Source organism: Penicillium arizonense (genome assembly GCF_001773325.1).
Source record: "Penicillium arizonense strain CBS 141311 chromosome Unknown PENARI_contig018, whole genome shotgun sequence".
Classification (NCBI taxonomy): Eukaryota; Fungi; Ascomycota; class Eurotiomycetes; order Eurotiales; family Aspergillaceae; genus Penicillium; species Penicillium arizonense.
In genome coordinates this window covers 58,793-74,787 of record NW_019173295.1, presented here as the reverse complement: position 1 = coordinate 74,787, position 15,995 = coordinate 58,793, and the positions used below count along the sequence as shown (strand labels likewise).

The 15,995-nt window shown below is 46.4% G+C and overlaps 4 protein-coding genes across 4 annotated transcripts, besides 2 other annotated features; 1 reads left to right on the top strand and 3 right to left on the bottom strand.

Moving 5' to 3' along the window:
• Nucleotides 1-443: 443 nt before the first annotated feature.
• Nucleotides 444-1,753, bottom strand: PENARI_c018G11257 (uncharacterized protein; the record flags this gene model as incomplete). Its single annotated transcript, XM_022634667.1, has 4 exons — nt 444-839; nt 1,262-1,556; nt 1,616-1,667; nt 1,732-1,753. 4 exons carry the CDS (start codon nt 1,751-1,753, stop codon nt 444-446), a joined length of 765 nt encoding a protein of 254 aa, XP_022485492.1.
• A 619-nt stretch (nt 1,754-2,372) lies between these two features.
• Nucleotides 2,373-2,404: a sequence feature (Short protein (PENARI_c018G01898, OGE50033.1) was converted to a misc_feature.).
• Nucleotides 2,405-2,484: 80 nt separating this feature from the next.
• Nucleotides 2,485-2,488: a sequence feature (Short protein (PENARI_c018G01898, OGE50033.1) was converted to a misc_feature.).
• Nucleotides 2,489-6,282: 3,794 nt separating this feature from the next.
• On the bottom strand, nt 6,283-7,203 carry PENARI_c018G06855 (PhzF family phenazine biosynthesis protein; the record flags this gene model as incomplete). Its single annotated transcript, XM_022634590.1, has 1 exon — nt 6,283-7,203. One exon carries the CDS (start codon nt 7,201-7,203, stop codon nt 6,283-6,285), a length of 921 nt encoding a protein of 306 aa, XP_022485509.1.
• Nucleotides 7,204-10,410: 3,207 nt separating this feature from the next.
• Nucleotides 10,411-12,538, top strand: PENARI_c018G08466 (glycoside hydrolase family 32 protein; the record flags this gene model as incomplete). The annotated part of the gene is made up of 4 exons (XM_022634612.1): nt 10,411-10,575; nt 10,641-10,722; nt 10,783-11,606; nt 11,675-12,538. 4 exons carry the CDS (start codon nt 10,411-10,413, stop codon nt 12,536-12,538), a joined length of 1,935 nt encoding a protein of 644 aa, XP_022485501.1.
• A 2,042-nt stretch (nt 12,539-14,580) lies between these two features.
• Nucleotides 14,581-15,928, bottom strand: PENARI_c018G01254 (uncharacterized protein; the record flags this gene model as incomplete). The annotated part of the gene is made up of 4 exons (XM_022634484.1): nt 14,581-15,343; nt 15,401-15,521; nt 15,575-15,710; nt 15,758-15,928. 4 exons carry the CDS (start codon nt 15,926-15,928, stop codon nt 14,581-14,583), a joined length of 1,191 nt encoding a protein of 396 aa, XP_022485672.1.
• Nucleotides 15,929-15,995: the final 67 nt, after the last annotated feature.

The following is a 15,995-nucleotide window of genomic DNA, read 5'->3' as shown; positions in this document are numbered from 1 at the left end:
CCATGGGACTGAAAGTAGATAATTTGTCATTTTGATAATTCCACATCCCAACGGTGAAATAGACTACAATGCTGAAACTTTCGAGGTTATGCAATTTAATACATTCATGCGTGTCTCTGTGGCTTGTTGACACATCGTTGAGCCTGCAAAACCGTCAACATTGACGCGAAAAAAATCTCATCACATCGGCCTCAAGTAATTTTAATAGATAGCGCCGGATATGGTAAGTGTGAAAAAGGACTACTACGTATCTATCTTAGTTGGATGTGAGTAAATGGGCAGGAACCTTGCGCACCTGTGGGGATTAGACTTTTCCAAGGTCAAGAAATAGCAAGCTGGATTTTTACTTTTACTTATTCTAGTATTTTCCGAAGCAGAGACATATCTAATATATGAGACGACTAGTAAATTAAGATACTTAGTAAAACAGTTGTCATTCAAAACTATGCAGTAATTTTCTCCCAGTTTTGCAATTTTTGTAACGACATCACAGTGTCAGTAATGCTTGCGGACAAGGTTCGATACGTCAAGCCAAGCTTCTTGGTCGCTCGGGAGTTGTCAAAACCGTAAAGTCCTTTGTTCGGATACCCACCACCGCCCGTGTTTTGTTCTGGGAGTTGCGGTCTGTACTCAGGGAAGGATCCTCGGATCACTTCACAGATCTCCTTGTTGGAGAAGTAACCAGCAGTCAATAAGAATCTCTGGTTCACGGCCCCTAAAGCTTCCATCGCTCTTATATGCGCCAAAGCAGCATCACGGACATCTACCCAGAGGAAGAACGATGTCCCTGTGTCTGGGATTTCAGCTTTATATTCGCCTACCATAAAATTACGGATCCGCTGGTTTGATGTGTTGAGTTTGTCGAGACTGCGCAGTGGGTGTATCACGGGGCCAAACATCAATGTTGGACATAGCGTAACCAGAGAGAAAGGCGGGTTCTCTCTCTCAACAAACTCCCAACATGCTCGCTCGGCAAAAGTCTTACTTGCTAGATCGAAGCTTTTAGTTCAAATATAGGAACATCGGTCAAACGAGGAGGTGAATGCTAACCTCTATATCCGTTGAGGGGATTTAAATGAGCGTCCGAAAGGGTAATTGGGTTCCAATCTTCCTCGGAATAAATATGATCCACCCAGCTGTTCCCTTTATAGCCGTTGATGATCGATGCGAAAGAAGATGTTACGATCTGCAACTAGTTAAAAACATGCCGGGGGACTGAAGCCAACTCTGTTTTATGTAAACTCAGATGCGGGAAGCGTACCACTTTCTTGATAGATGGTGCATTCTTCCGAATTGCTTCCAGCAATGCAATAGTCCCAATGATTGCAGGATCCAAGAGCTCTCCCTGAATATCAGTTATGGAGTAGCGAAAAGGAGACGCAGTGTGCATGACCACATCAAAGGACGCATCGGATTTGAAGCATTCATCAAAAGCACCAGCGCTTATAAAGTCAGGAACGATGATAACTCCTAGCTGAGTGGTAGATGCATATGGATGGCGTTCGCGGATCTGCTCCGCCTTCTCATGACTACGGACAGTAGTCACCACTGATTGTCTACGAACATAAAAGATTAACATGGTAACAATTGTTGTGGGGAGGGAGGATTGCATTACCCTCGCGCCAAGAGGAGATCAAGAATATGGCTTGCAAGAAATCCGTTGCCGCCTATGTAGTGCTGTCAGTTGAAGCTCGGCCCTCGTAAATTTCACTCTTGAAGTGAAATACAAACCAGTGAGGAGGACTCGAGCCATGCTTCCTTCTCTTTCCCGTCTTTTTCCCGTTGCTTTTAGGGAACTTATTCTTTCAGAGAAATCGAGATCAATTTACAGCCTTAGGGTGATGGAGGGACATAGATGAGAAATGAGGAAGAAGGCGTAGTGTTTATATCTTATTGTTTTCATCAATCCCAACACGAGCATTGCTCTGGATATGGCCAATTACATTTCCTCAAAGCCGGCTTAGACGAGATTTAGGCTTCAGTGAAGTGGATTCTCTATTACTAATATGTTCTGCATGGTAAACCGGGTCAATTCGGAATACCTGTGATGCGGATTTTCCGGCTGGCTTTGCCCGAAAATTTTCCGGGTCCTGACTGAACCGCCTCCTGTCATGGGTCTCTTAGAACACGCTGTGTGGCGTTCGTATTGGGTGTTCGACCCCTCACACGGGGTTCCTAGTGCAAACCACAGGCTGAAGTGACCAATTATGTCCAGTCCAGGTAACACCTATTCTGCAAGGGAAAAAGAGGAGCGCTGGCTCAAAAGTCCTGCATAGATAGACGGTTTGGGGCGAGGAAAAGGATCGGATTGTCTTAATATGGGTGTAATGCCCAGGAACTATGAGGAAACTGGGGTGTGAAAGTAGCCCAACATGGCGCGAGAAGACCCAGTCTCAGAAACTCGGTCTGTCATAGTTTTAGGGCTCGGTATGTACAATAAACTTGATTTAATAATAATAGTAATATTGCAACTGATAAACTGAGGTAAACACTACTTAATTGCGACGCCTCGTTCCTAGGTGCGTAATCGGCGCCTCCAGACACTACAAGCCCCGATATGCTGTTTGCTGTTGCTACATTATCGCTGTTTCAGCTGTTCATTGATTGTTGTCAACCGTCCCATCTCGACGCCGTGTCGCGGATGATTTGCTAGATGAAGCGTACAATGGACTACATCAGGAGGTGCTAACGGAGCTGCAAAGAAGCTAGTTCCTGAATGTGATGGTGGATGAGACCACTAACATGCGATCTTAGCGGGTGATTGTGATGACTATAACAACACCTACGAAGTCGTGGTTTATTCAACTTAATGACATGGAAGACAAGACTCTTATCCTCCTGCTATTAGTAGTTGGATCTTAAACAGACCCTAAGGCATCCTACTGCAGCTAGACAAAGTCGTTGTCTGGAAGAGGATCAATTCTATTTCGACAGACACATGTCATATCATGAGATCAGTCTGGGAGAAACTGGAGGCAACCCCAGAACTCAGACACTGCTTTATGATTCCTTGTGGCTCTCACGGCCTACAGCTAATTATGAAGGATATCGTCGATCCTAAGCCCTCAAAGGTTCCACGGGCGTAAGAGGTGTTTAGGTCTGCCCTTGAAGTTGTTGTCTTCTTCCACCACTCACCACTTGAGTCCGCAAGGATGTAAGCAAAGCAGATTGAGAAGTGTGGCTATAGAAAGGCGCTTATTGCGTCGGTCATTACACGATGGGGAACGCAATATACAGATACTAGTCATATGTTCCTTCCCACTCCGCCCCACTATATTGGCCCAACAACCAACCCACCATTTTATTTTTCTTCCTACACCTCCCCTATTGCTCCAATTGCAATGAAATTAGGACCAAAAAGTAGCAAAACGGCGCAGCTATCTACGTCCCAAAGGTCAGCTATTATCTATGCTCACGAGAATGGCGCTACGCAAGTGCAATTAGCTAATGACTTTGGCTGCTCTCGGCGTACAATCTACAATACGCTAAAACGCTATTTAGAAGGCGAAAAGCTAGAGAATCGCGAAAAAAGCGGTCGTCCCGCTATTATTAGTGAGCGCGCTTGCTCTTATCTCTATTTATAGGCACGTCGGTATCCGTTTTGGACCTATAAACAGCTAAGTGCTGCCATAGCTTAGTATCCGTCACCCTCCACTATACGTCGAATTTTAAAGCGATTCGGACTCGGAAAACGGCGATCGAAACAGAAAATACTAATTAAGCCTCCTCTTATAAGGAAGAGGCTAAAATTTGCGCGAAAATGGCGACGCGAAAGCTTCTAATCGTGGATCTTCTCGGACGAGTGTTCGGTGCAACGAACCTCGAACTTTGGACCACAATGGTGCTTTCGTATAACCTTAGAGGGCCTTCGTAAGGACCTTGTGAATGCTAAGGCTCACGTTAAAGATATTTCATAAATGGTTTGGGCCGGAATCTGGCTAGGAGGTCGAACAGAATTAATAATTATGGAACGGGACAAAGAATCGCGGTCGGGAGGGGTTATACTGCGAAGTCGTATATTTCGACGCTCGAAAAAGGTCTGATGCCAATCTATACCCCTAATTTAGTATTTTAGCAAGATAACGCGAGGATTCATCTAGCGAAGGACACGCAAGAGTGGTTTGAAACTCACGGAGTATACGTCGAAGACTGGCCCGCGCACTCACCCGATTTGAACCCAATTGAACCGGTATGGCGCTAGTTAAAAGTGAAGCTTTTTGCATTATATCCGGAGCTTATTAGCATAGGAAGGTCGGAGGCAGACTGGCATTATTTTAAAAAATGCCTGGTGGAAGCTTAGAAGGCATTAGATTAGGCAAAGATAGATGCGCTAATATTGAGCATAGGAAGATGTTTGAAGGCAGTGCGGAAGGCTAAGGGGTATTACACAAAATATTAAGCGAATTTTTGAAAGTGCTATTATTAAGCAACCCTGAAATTTAATTATATTATTATAGACCATAAAATGGTGGTGCTATATACTGTGCAAGTGATATATATATTTTGAGAGGGGACCCGAAAAAGTGGAGTGGGAAGGAACATTTGGTAGGGGATGTAATATGCTGTCATCACTTCATGATTGCCAGGAAGCACATCTGCGAGTGGGCTCTCGTAACTCCTGCTGCTTCGACTATAAGGGGGAGGGAGATCGTCCGGACTGCTAACTCTCATTCTTTCAGATGGCAACTAGAGGAGTTGATCAAGATACTTAAGCCTCTGCATATAGCTCAGAAGGAATCGGAAGCTCGGAACTCGTCATTTATGGAGGTAACGCAACGGTGGTTATATCTCCATGAAAGTCTGCGAACGCTAGCTTCCCAAACATCCCTTAAGGATGACTTTTTATCATATCTGGATGGCATAGGCTGGCAAAGTCGTATAACGCGTCAGCTAGAGCCTATACACTGGGTAGCTTATCATCTTGACCCCACTTGTCCCTGGAAAAATTGACGAGAGCTCTCGATATCACATTGAAAGTGTCTACGGCCTCCTCAAAACGAAGATCAAGGCTCGTCTGCTTGGCACGAACTTTGTCGCTCCGTCAGAAGACAGGTGCATTTTATAATGCTTCTTGCTGGAAGGCCAACTCTCCATCTCTCTTTTGGCTTAAACCCGTAAGTTGAAGCATTCAAATATAGAGAAAAAGAACTTATCTTTAAGATCCACTTATCGGCGGACTTTGCTCCTATTCTTACTCCTTTTGCCCGTCGTCTTTGCGATACCCTAGCGAATTCCGCAGCAGCGGAGAGAGCCTTTCCACAGATGAACCTTCAGCATACAAAATTTTTGACCGTCTTGGGCGAGGTACTGAAGATACTCAAGAGCTTTCTCCAATCCGCGAATTTTGTCGTGCTCTGGTTCCCCATGACCCCATACCTTTTGGTCCTTGCTGTCATCCTCATCTATATAGGCTGGTAAGACACCAGACAAGAATTGAAACTCAAACTTTATGTCGTCTGATAAATTGCGAAACACTTCTCGCACGTAGCGGGCTTTCGGCTCGATGATTTCTGCCGATTGCCCGTGACCTGGAATTGTTAGCTCCTGCCCCACATGTGTTCAGGTGATGTACCATGAAGGATCAAGATTTTGTGAAGCTCGGAGGCCATTGGAACCTGGTAAGCCAGCAAATAAAAACATAGAATTACGGGTAAATAATAAAAATGGCCTAGGTTCTTATAGTCACGGACGGGGCTTCTTTTACATCTGGTACGACTAAGGACGGTTGTAGAAGTGTTTTCAGATTGCCCCTCTTGATTCTAATTCCCAACGTCAATGTATGAGGTAAGTAAATCAAATTGTGTATGTTTCACCTCTTGTATAGCACTTCCGGAGATCGGTGTCACCACCTACACTCTTCAATTGTTTCCCACCTGTCTTCATTAAGAATATACTGAGAGTAGCATTATGCCTGCGACGTTACATATACAGTAATGCAATGAAAATAATAATAACTATGGGTCCTGGGCCACATGACTTTCACCTCTTTTTGACCGAAACGAGCCCTATATACAAACAGAAATTCCCGCGGGTATAGTGGTTGCCCTTTCCTCCTTGTAAGCATCTACATACTTACGCGCACGGGTACAGTACACATAATCTTTAAGTTGCATATAAAATTTGTCGATCTAGGCTAACAAATACTGCTAGCGTCTACGTCGTCCTAATTCAGGTTTACATGATGCAGATCGCTAGCTATCTGCAAGCTATGGATGCATCCGTTCTAATACACTCCCTAGGAGCCCTCTTGATATTGTGGCTTTACGATGCAGCGGTTCATCGCTAGGCCATTATGGAGCCCCTCATGACCGGAACCGCTCTTCCCCCAAGGTGTAGCGTCCCCAGCTTCCTTGCCCCATCCAAGCCCTTGCTAACCTCGACGTCAATCAGGATATTGCTGGCCCGTCCCATCTCAACACCCTGCGTGATCTCAAAGCTGACCGACTGCTCCTCTAGTTCATGCAGGCTCAGATAGCTTGACAGCGCGCACGCCGCGCTTCCCGTGGCCGGGTCCTCTATTGTTTGATTGACCATCCTCGTCCGGATCCTATGGACTATCCTTCCGCCGACCCACTCGCTGCCGAGCCGGACGAAGTAGTATCGCCGCGTGACCCAGCCATCACGCCAACCGTCATCTAAAAGCTCTGCGGGCAGCTCAGGTAGAGCGCCTACCCACACGGCGCCCAGCAGGTCGAGCGACGGCAGCTCGATAAGCGCAAAGGTCATGCCCTTGACTATACTGAATAGCGGCGCAAAGCGCTCCACCCTTGCAATCTGGGCCTGGGACGTAGGGAACGAACCCGGGTTAGGGCCAGGCAGACGCCTCTGGTGCAGCCTGACATTATGCGGGATCGCGGCCCGGAGGGCACCATCGGCAGCCGGCTCGATATTGATAGGCCCTACTTTTGCAAGCAAGGTCCGCACACCGTGCGGGTGAAGGAAAACGGCCGTGCCAATCGTCGGGTGGCCGGCAAATGGTATCTCCCCCTGCGGCGTAAAAATGTCGAAGCGCCGCTCGCCTGTCGCTGCAGGGTTCTCGACGTCGTGCACAAAGACAGTCTCAGATAGGTTAAATTCCGTGGCGATGGCCTGCTTTTGGGCCTGCGTCAAGACCATGCCCGGTGGGATCGTCACCACTGCGAGGGGGTTGCCCTTGAAGCGCGCTTCGGTGAACACATCAAGGGTGGTGAAGGGCAGCGCCATCAGGAGAGGAAATTGCGATATTTCCTCACGGCTTGTCCACAACACAAGATAAGTTGTCCACAAGATAGATTGAATTATCTCCTTCTGTTTGCAAACCAAATATATGCTTGGCTGGGTTGTTGGTTTGTGGGGTGGCTGGGGCGGGGGTAGGGCCAAGAGACTGAGGGGGGATGAGTCAAACAGTACCTAGATCATAGTGTTCTTCCAGTTTTTGCAGTATAAGACCGAGAGAACGGCGCGCGAATCCTTTACTATACCAAACATAGCCTAGCGCTTCTTGGTATTAGGTTTTGAGAAACAATTGAAGAGTGTAGGTGGTGACACCGATATCCGGAATTACTGTACATCGTATTCAGCGGACGTTTCAAGTAGCTAAGACTAGCATAGCGGGAAAGATAACCACAACTTACCCAATGTTTCGGTAAGCTCTTATCGCAAGCAAATACACTACTCAGTAATGCGCATTGGAAACCTAGCTTTGTGAAAGTAGGGTGGCGTGAAATTGAATGACACATTAAAAGTGTATCTAGTTAGGGGCCATCGCTCCCGCCAAAACCTGCCATTCAACTAAGTCAAAGTCGACAACAGCTACAGCTATTTTGCTAAGCGAAACCATTAGCTAAGGTCAAACTAGTTGAGCTCAATCTTGTCGCTGGAACCGTCTCTAATTAGATTTCCTCAAAATTTAGGACATTTTGCATTGCGTGGTTCCGGGTCCGATTAATTATTTGTATTCATCGTTTCAATAAATCGCAGTAACCAGGTGAGCTAAAAGAAGAAAGTGGATTCTGTTTGTTTGATTTCATCAGTCAGTGTTGGCTATATATTAGAATATAATATTAATTCTCTGTGAAGTGGCCCTTAAGTGTTAAATAACGCGATTTTCTGAATGCCCTATAGTAATTTACAGACTAAGTCAACTCGAGGAAGTCTCCTAGAGAGGGGAACAATATTTTACCCTATAACTAAGGGTCCTCTTCGATAGGGATAGAACCCGAACGTAACCAGTGTTAATAGATAATTCTGCTATCGACTGTGATACTTCGTAAATCACCGGTGAGAATAAGGCTTGCCCTAACTAAAAACTGGATCTCCTAATAAGCCTATACTAGGATAGATCGCAATTTTAGTAATAGAGGGGTGCTAACAACTAAATGCTTAGCTCGACCTTACGTCTTAACGTGGTAGTCTAACTCACAATAGATAGACTCTTCGAGTGACACTCCTATCAGCGCTTAGAAACTCTAAATCGTATTAAAAAGATTCTGTAAGATAGCTATAGTCTTACACGATTTATGAATATACCGCTTATAAGCGATATACTTACGGAGAAGGTCTCCTATTTGTTTAGCGAAGTTCGCCCGTATATTCGAGATAGCGAGGATAAAGATAGCAATAAATATACTAGTTAGATCAATATAGTTCGCGAGGACCTATTTTAGATTGAGTAGTATAATAAGAAATACCGTTTTCGTCATACCCGATCGACGGGGGTATTTAAAATAACTCAATTTAACTACGACTAGATTATTTTGTGGCTTCCTCGAAAGCTTACTAATCCACAAACGTATACTGGTGATATTCTTACGGAAATAAGCGTAGTTGATTTATAGAGAGGTGTTATAGTAGAAAGTGAGTAGCTATCTCTTGATAACGGGTTCTATTATTAGGCTAACTTCTATTAGTAGTTAGTGAGACTATTAACGACACGCTCTATCGACTAAGTGAAAGGCTTATTAAGCGTAAAGATTTAGATGTCCCTAAATACTTATTTTAGGAGCCTCTAGTAGCTTTCCCTAGCACTAACGTAGAAAGTGGCACGCCTTATCACGGGTCTAATAGTGCTCTAATGTCTAGGTCTAATAGCACGAAAAGGATATATAAGCCGCACTTAGAAAATAATTAACGAAAGGCGTATCTAACGGCGACGCGTAGCACTCCCTCGTGGTCGCCGATAGACTACTAAAGAAAAAGACATTCTGCTATTATGGTTTAAATCGAAAGCAGCTTTGCCTATGGCAGACATTGAAATCTAGTTCGAGCAAGATTTTGGTCATCGTCGAAGCTAGATGCTATCTAAGCCATGTTAAATAGAAAGTAAAGGAAGTCTTAAGGACTAAGAGATATAAGCAGTTACCCTCTATTACGAAACGCATTTTGCTACACAATATTTTTGTGTTTAGTGTCTAACTTTATCTCTATCAACGCTAGTCTCTCCGCGGGGCGAGCAATGAATTCCTGCGATAAGTTTAGTATAATGTGGACGGCCGTTTTTCTTTACCCGGAACCCTCGACAAAGGCATATACGGCTTATAACAACTATGTAGGTCCACTACCTATACGTTGCATGCCTCGTTTCCTAGGGTATGATTACAGCCTCGGCAGAACCTGCCAAGGTCAAGCCGCCTATTCTATTGTCAGGCTATCCATGTGGTATAGGTCGAGACATTACGTTACATATATGTTGTAGCAGCATCGATATGTATTTGATAACCACTCTTTGGGCCGCACTTGTACACCGGATACGTCCTTTAATCTGCTATAGCTTTGTCTTCGGAGGCTCGGGGAAACTCTAGACTATAATATTTTAATTCCTCTGTATACTATGGAGCTTGAGATAGTACGATATACAGTATCCACCCCTGATTCTAATAAATCGGAGATACTGTGATACAATAAATTCGGGTTACCCCATAATGGGCCGCAGCGGCACAACCACGGCGGATTCACTCTTGTCTCCCCAACGGGGATTAACGCCGGACAACATGAAAAGGTATGAATCCATTGTCACAATAGCCTAGCGAGGACTGTCTCCTAGTGCGAGCTCACTGGGGGCCTTTGGTCCAGTTCAGTTAGATTTAGATTCCCCGACGTTGTGGCTTGGCATCGAAGACTCGGGAGTATCTCGGGGATTTGCAACCCCGTTTTACTCCGACTAACTGCAATTGGCTGTGAGCACAGCCCAGTATCCTCGTGACGTCGGTTTTGAGTTTCTTTAACCCCGATTAAGAACTCAGATATGCTTCCCCAACTCATCAGCGTACTTGAGTAATTTGTGGGGGATAATCTGGAACCCCGTGGGCTTAGACTTTCACCCGAAGATATTACGACGAGATCCCGGGGAAGCAAAATGAGAAATTTCCCCTTCCATTATAAGAAGGCGCTATCAATCATCACTTGGAGGTGTGAGTAGTCCAAACAGCAAATATGGCCTTGAAGACAGCAATTCTTGGTGTGATGCTCCGTGTCATCGTCTCGACCGCATGGGGTCAAACCCTGACGGAGGACATGGTCGAGAAAATGGGAAACAATAGCCTTTTCACTCGATGGAGACCATACTCCCATTTCTCGGCCCCTGCAGGGTGGATGAATGTATGTCTTATTTCCAATTCCGAAAACCCCTAAATTGGACTAAGTGTCACTAACCATTGATCCAGGACCCCTGTGGCCCTATGTACGATCCGGTTGATGGCATTTATCATATGCACTACCAGTTTAACCCCAATCATGTCAACTGGGGTACGATTTCCCTCTCCTAGTTGCCTAGCAAGCTCCGTGCTAAATAGCTCATCAATATAGGCAACATATCGTGGGGACACGCAACGTCCAGCGACCTCGTAACCTGGACTGATATTGACAACAACCCCGGCAATGGACTTGCAGGATGGCAAGACGGAGAAGCGAAGTCAATTGGTACAACCACCTTGACTAGCGACCACCACGATCCACTGATGTACAACCATCTGGGCATCTTTTCCGGAACAGCGCAGCCCGTCAATATCTCTGGTGAAGTCGATGGAACAATTCTCGCCTTCTACACATCCGTTTCAAGACTGCCAACCTCGTATACCTTACCCTATCTGCTTGGGACCGAAAGCCAAAGCCTGGCATACTCCACCGACGGTGGAGTGACATGGCAAGAATATGCCAACAACCCAGTCATCAGCAGCCCACCTGACGGTTGGAACGTCACCGGCTGGCGGGACCCATTCTACCTCCCGCTGCCCCAGCTGGACACGCTACTAGACAACTTCGAGCCTCACTACTATGCCATATTTGGCTCCGGTATCAAGGGTGTTGGCCCTCGCATGCCCTTGTACAGTGCTCCTGCGTCTGATCTCACCAATTGGACTTTCCTTGGTGCTCTGTGGGAACCCACAGCGAACAGTACCTTGGGCTCGTTGAGGGAAACCGGTTCCTATGGGTTCAACTTTGAAGTTTCTAACTTTTTCGCTATTGACGACCGCTACTTCGTCAGCATGGGTGCTGAAGGAGGCGAGGTCAGCTTCCATGACCGGAGGTGGTCTTTGTGGAATGAGGGGGAAATTTCCACCCGTCCGAATGGCAGCATTGCCTTCAACCCTGTCTCAGGCGGTGCGAGCGACTGGGGTATTCTATATGCGGTAAGAATCAGATCATAACAATACCATGCGATATACTCGAACGATGGAATACTAACATGATCTGCCAGCTCACCTCGTTCAATGACACCAAGAACAACCGCCGTATTCAGTACGGCTGGGCAAGCGAGGACATGAACAACTTCGGCATCATGCAGCAAGGCTACCAAGGAGCGCTGTCCTTGGCCCGGGAGCTCTTCGTCAAAGAGACCAGCGGTGTTGTCCACAACCCTGCCGACACCACCCCTGGCAACTCCCGCTATATGTCAAACCCCAATGGCACCTGGACTGCGAGCACCCTGGGCGTGCGCCCAGCCAGCGATGTAGTTGCGGGGCTTCGCCGTAGCTCTCACCACATCCAGTCTCATTGTAGCAAGAAGAAGTGCAGCAACACCAGTAACATCCGCCTGCCCAGCACTCTCAGTAATTCCTATGAATTGAAGCTGAATATCAATAACACCACGGGTATCACAGGTGTGACGGTCGCTGCTTCGCCCGGTCGCGAGGAATACACGAACATCTACTACGATCCTTCCAAGAAGTCCGTCGTCTTGGACCGCGCCTACTCCTCCCAGATCAGGATGTTCCCCAACACGACGCTGGCTGGGTACTTTGAGCCCTACCAGATGGCAGGCATTCGTGGCTGTAAGCCTATGACAGAACCGATCGAAATGAACATATTCGTCGACGGCTCCCTCGTCGAGATCTTTGTCAATGACCGCTTCGCTCTCACTGGCCGCATCTATCCCAGCAGGGAGGACAGCAATGGCTTCGCTTTGTACAATGCACCCGGCGTCAGCGTGCAGTACGAAGACATTGAGATCTGGGATGGCTTGCTCAACGTCTGGCCCGACAGACCCATGAACAGCAGCTCCGAGCTCGTCTTTGACACTCCCGCCGAAACTAACAACTACACTTGGTGGGAGGGGAACTAAAGAAGAGAAAGCAATATTGTGTCTCCATTGAAAGATTAGTCAGGATTGTACAAAGCTGTTGGCCTTTGGTTGCACTCTCGGTCTTTTTGAACACTTTAGCCTATGTGTTGGAAACGATCAGCCTACATTTCAGGGTATTTATCTACCATGAGTACTGCATGGCCTCTGCCTGAGAAATCACACACAAAAGTACATATTAAAATTAGTCAGCGCGCCATGATAAATTGCCAGATCTCGATGGTTGAATTGAATCTGACAGATACAGTCAGAAGTGAAAACAGCTTCCGCCCTGAACACTGAAAATTATTATGAGTGCCCCACTGCCAAGTCATTAGCGGGTAGTTTTAACTCCATGGCCATTGAAAGCTGAATGAAAATGACAATAGTAAGCCAGCAAGATACACCTAGCTTACATTACAGTACCACTGCCTACTTTACGGCCATTATAAGGTAGGTGAGTGAATAGGATAGACATCCGGTCTGTCAATGACAGAAAAGGCGGCTTATTAACCACACAATGAGATGGCCGAAAAGCGCAGCCAAATATATACAGTACAATCTATATGCTCTTATTCCGATAAGAAGGAATGAAGCGGCCCAAAGCCGCATCATCTCAAATTAAAGTTCATGTTCTATTTCCAACAACAGATACCAATGGTGAGAATTATCGCACCGTTACCGAGGTGGCGGAGTGATTGGGGATGAAGAAAGTATAGTTAGGTTTGATTAGATTGTGTATTCTCTAAGCCTCATGATCATTTAAATCTTCTGAAAAGGGGGCGACAGTGTACAGATTGATCAGCTGCATGTTCTAGGCGCATCTGCACGATCTTATTGTGTCCTATATAACAAGCACAAGCTACCTAGAGCGCATTTCCGTAGCATCCACCCTAGGCGTTAACCCCGGCTCCTCGCTGTAGCAGTATTTGCACGGTCTTATGGTGTCCTCTAGAACAAGCTGCCTAGAGCGCATTTCTGTCGCCTCCGCCCTAGGGGTTTATACCCGCTCGTCGCTCTAATAGCATTTTATCTAACTAAGTTCAAAATAACTTCTCGGTTAGTGTTAGGACCCTGCAAGGTCCTAGGTAGCAGGATGAGTCCGGGAAGTAAAGTCTATCGGTAAATGTATGTACAGGTGTATTGAGAGACTAATTGCTGGTCCTCCATGCGAGGGCCAGCGAGAGCAATAAATACATGGTGCGCTTAGCTAATGTGAGAAGCGACATGCACGGTCATTATGCCCTATGCATGCGCTCAGCTACTTGCGCACTGGGCGGCCTAGGGCTTGATGTGTTGCCTCTAAGTAGTGTTATTCTTTAGATCGACATTTATCTAACTGTCAGGGCCCGACCTGCCAGGTGCCTAAGGCTTGCCTGAGAATAGACTAACTACTAGGAGCAATTAGTTCGCTTTAGGTATTAGAAACGGGAGATTATTAACACTTTTAATAAAGTAAGGTCCTCTAAGACTTAGAGAAGATCTAATTTTAACCTTATTTCTAAACCTCTTATAGATAATTATCTACTTTTAATTATATAGCTATTCTTCTAGTTCACGACTACACTACTAAAGATAAAGGATATCACTACCTACCTTATCTTTACTGTCCATAATAAGCTATTTAATTATCTTAAGAAGTCGATTAGGTAGCTTATAAAGAAGAAGGTAGCCTAGAAGAAGCTTATAAGTTACTTACCGCTCTTTACGCGGCTAAGGAAAAGCTTATATAGTACTATAGTAAGATAGAGGACGTTTATAGCGATCTTTTTACTAGTAGTATAATACTCGCTCTATAATATAGGCTCCGGTTCTTCTAGAGTAAAGACTAGGGCGGCGGCCCTAAGTTAGTTACTAGATATCAGTAAAGCTTTACGGACTACTTTAACCGTATAACGTTAATTGGAGGAATAGACTAGTAGCGGCACTGTGGTTGTGGAAAATGCAGTGCTCGCAGGCGCGAAATATTTGATTTAATTGTACTCTGTACATTGCTGCCTTTTCCTCCAACTTGTCTTCTCTTCCCTACACTACTTCACCGTATCCTACGTCGTAATGGGAACAGCTTCAATCACCGACTCCATCCCTGGGCTCTGGTTCCAAATGCCAGCAATTCGCAGCCCAGCGCTGTGCAGCAGATCTCTCCACTGTCCCTCCGATCTTTCGACCCCAGCTCCAATACTCATCATCTGGATATCCAGCGAAGCCTGCATCAGAGGGGGTTTAGTGTCGGACAAAACAAAGTCCACGATGATGATGCGCGAATAGTCCTGGGCCATAGCCGACACGGTGGTACGCAAGATTTGCTGGCAAATGTCGTCAGGCCAGTCGTGGAAAATGGCCCGGAAGTAGTACACACGCGCTCCTTTGACAGGTTGAGGACCCAGGAAGCTGTATCCCATCACCTGGACCCCAGCGTCTCGACTAGACACCCCTTCGATCACGCTGGGCAAGTCTTGTAGGGTTAGTTTTCCCGGCAAATGACCATATTCTCTCCGGAAATTTCTCAAATCATGACCCTGGTTTCCGCCAATATTGACCAGGAACACAGTGTCTTCAAATGGCACCGCATGGCCAAGCAATCGCTCAACAGGGTATGTGTTGAAACACATCGGTCTGCCCTCGCGACGGCTAGCCATGTAGGAGTTGAAGAGCGTTTGCTGCTGTTGGTTACTCCCCAGCCATTCAAACTGACTCTGGCCAACCGCCCATTTCATGGGTGAGTGAGTGTACTCCTGGGGTTTGGCATAATCATGGGATCGGAGGTACTCGGGCAATTTGCTGAGGGTTGGAACCGTGAGGTCATATCTATTTCTTCACTGAATATATGTGGAAAAAGAAAAGAAAGAATTACCACCAGCTTACATGCATGGGATTCCATCTCTGCCAATAGGCTGGGTGAGCGCCACCGTCTTCTCACTGGCAACATAGGCCTCCGAGGACAAGGAACAAAGCCCGAGCGCTGTCATGACACGCATCAAACGGACTATTCACAGAATTAGCCAGTTCACGCCACCTGCGAGTATATGTAGAAAATACCAATCAAATCAGGGTCTGCGCCCGTATATTCGGCCAGTTGAGTGGCAGAGACTCCCGTCTCTCTGTGCCGCTTCTCCACCAGCACGGCGAAGATACCCAACTCAATCACGGTGCGCAACGCAGCATTTTGCGGAGGCTATCTTCGGTCAGAATGACAACTCGACCTCGGTAGAACATGTTTACCTGGTAGATTAGACACAAAACTGTCTCTGTCGGGGTTTCCACTGCCGACCTAAGCTGGTCAATCATTTGCAACAGTTCAAAGTGGGCTTGTGGAGACGGCTCTGAAGCTACTTCTAAGGCCATCGCGCCGATGCGGTTGACTAAAGAATACAAGGGCATGACGATCGTCATGTTGGAACGTCGGTGCAATTGCTTCTTGGTGTAGCACAGGCCGGGGTGATAGAACCCTCTGGCTGGA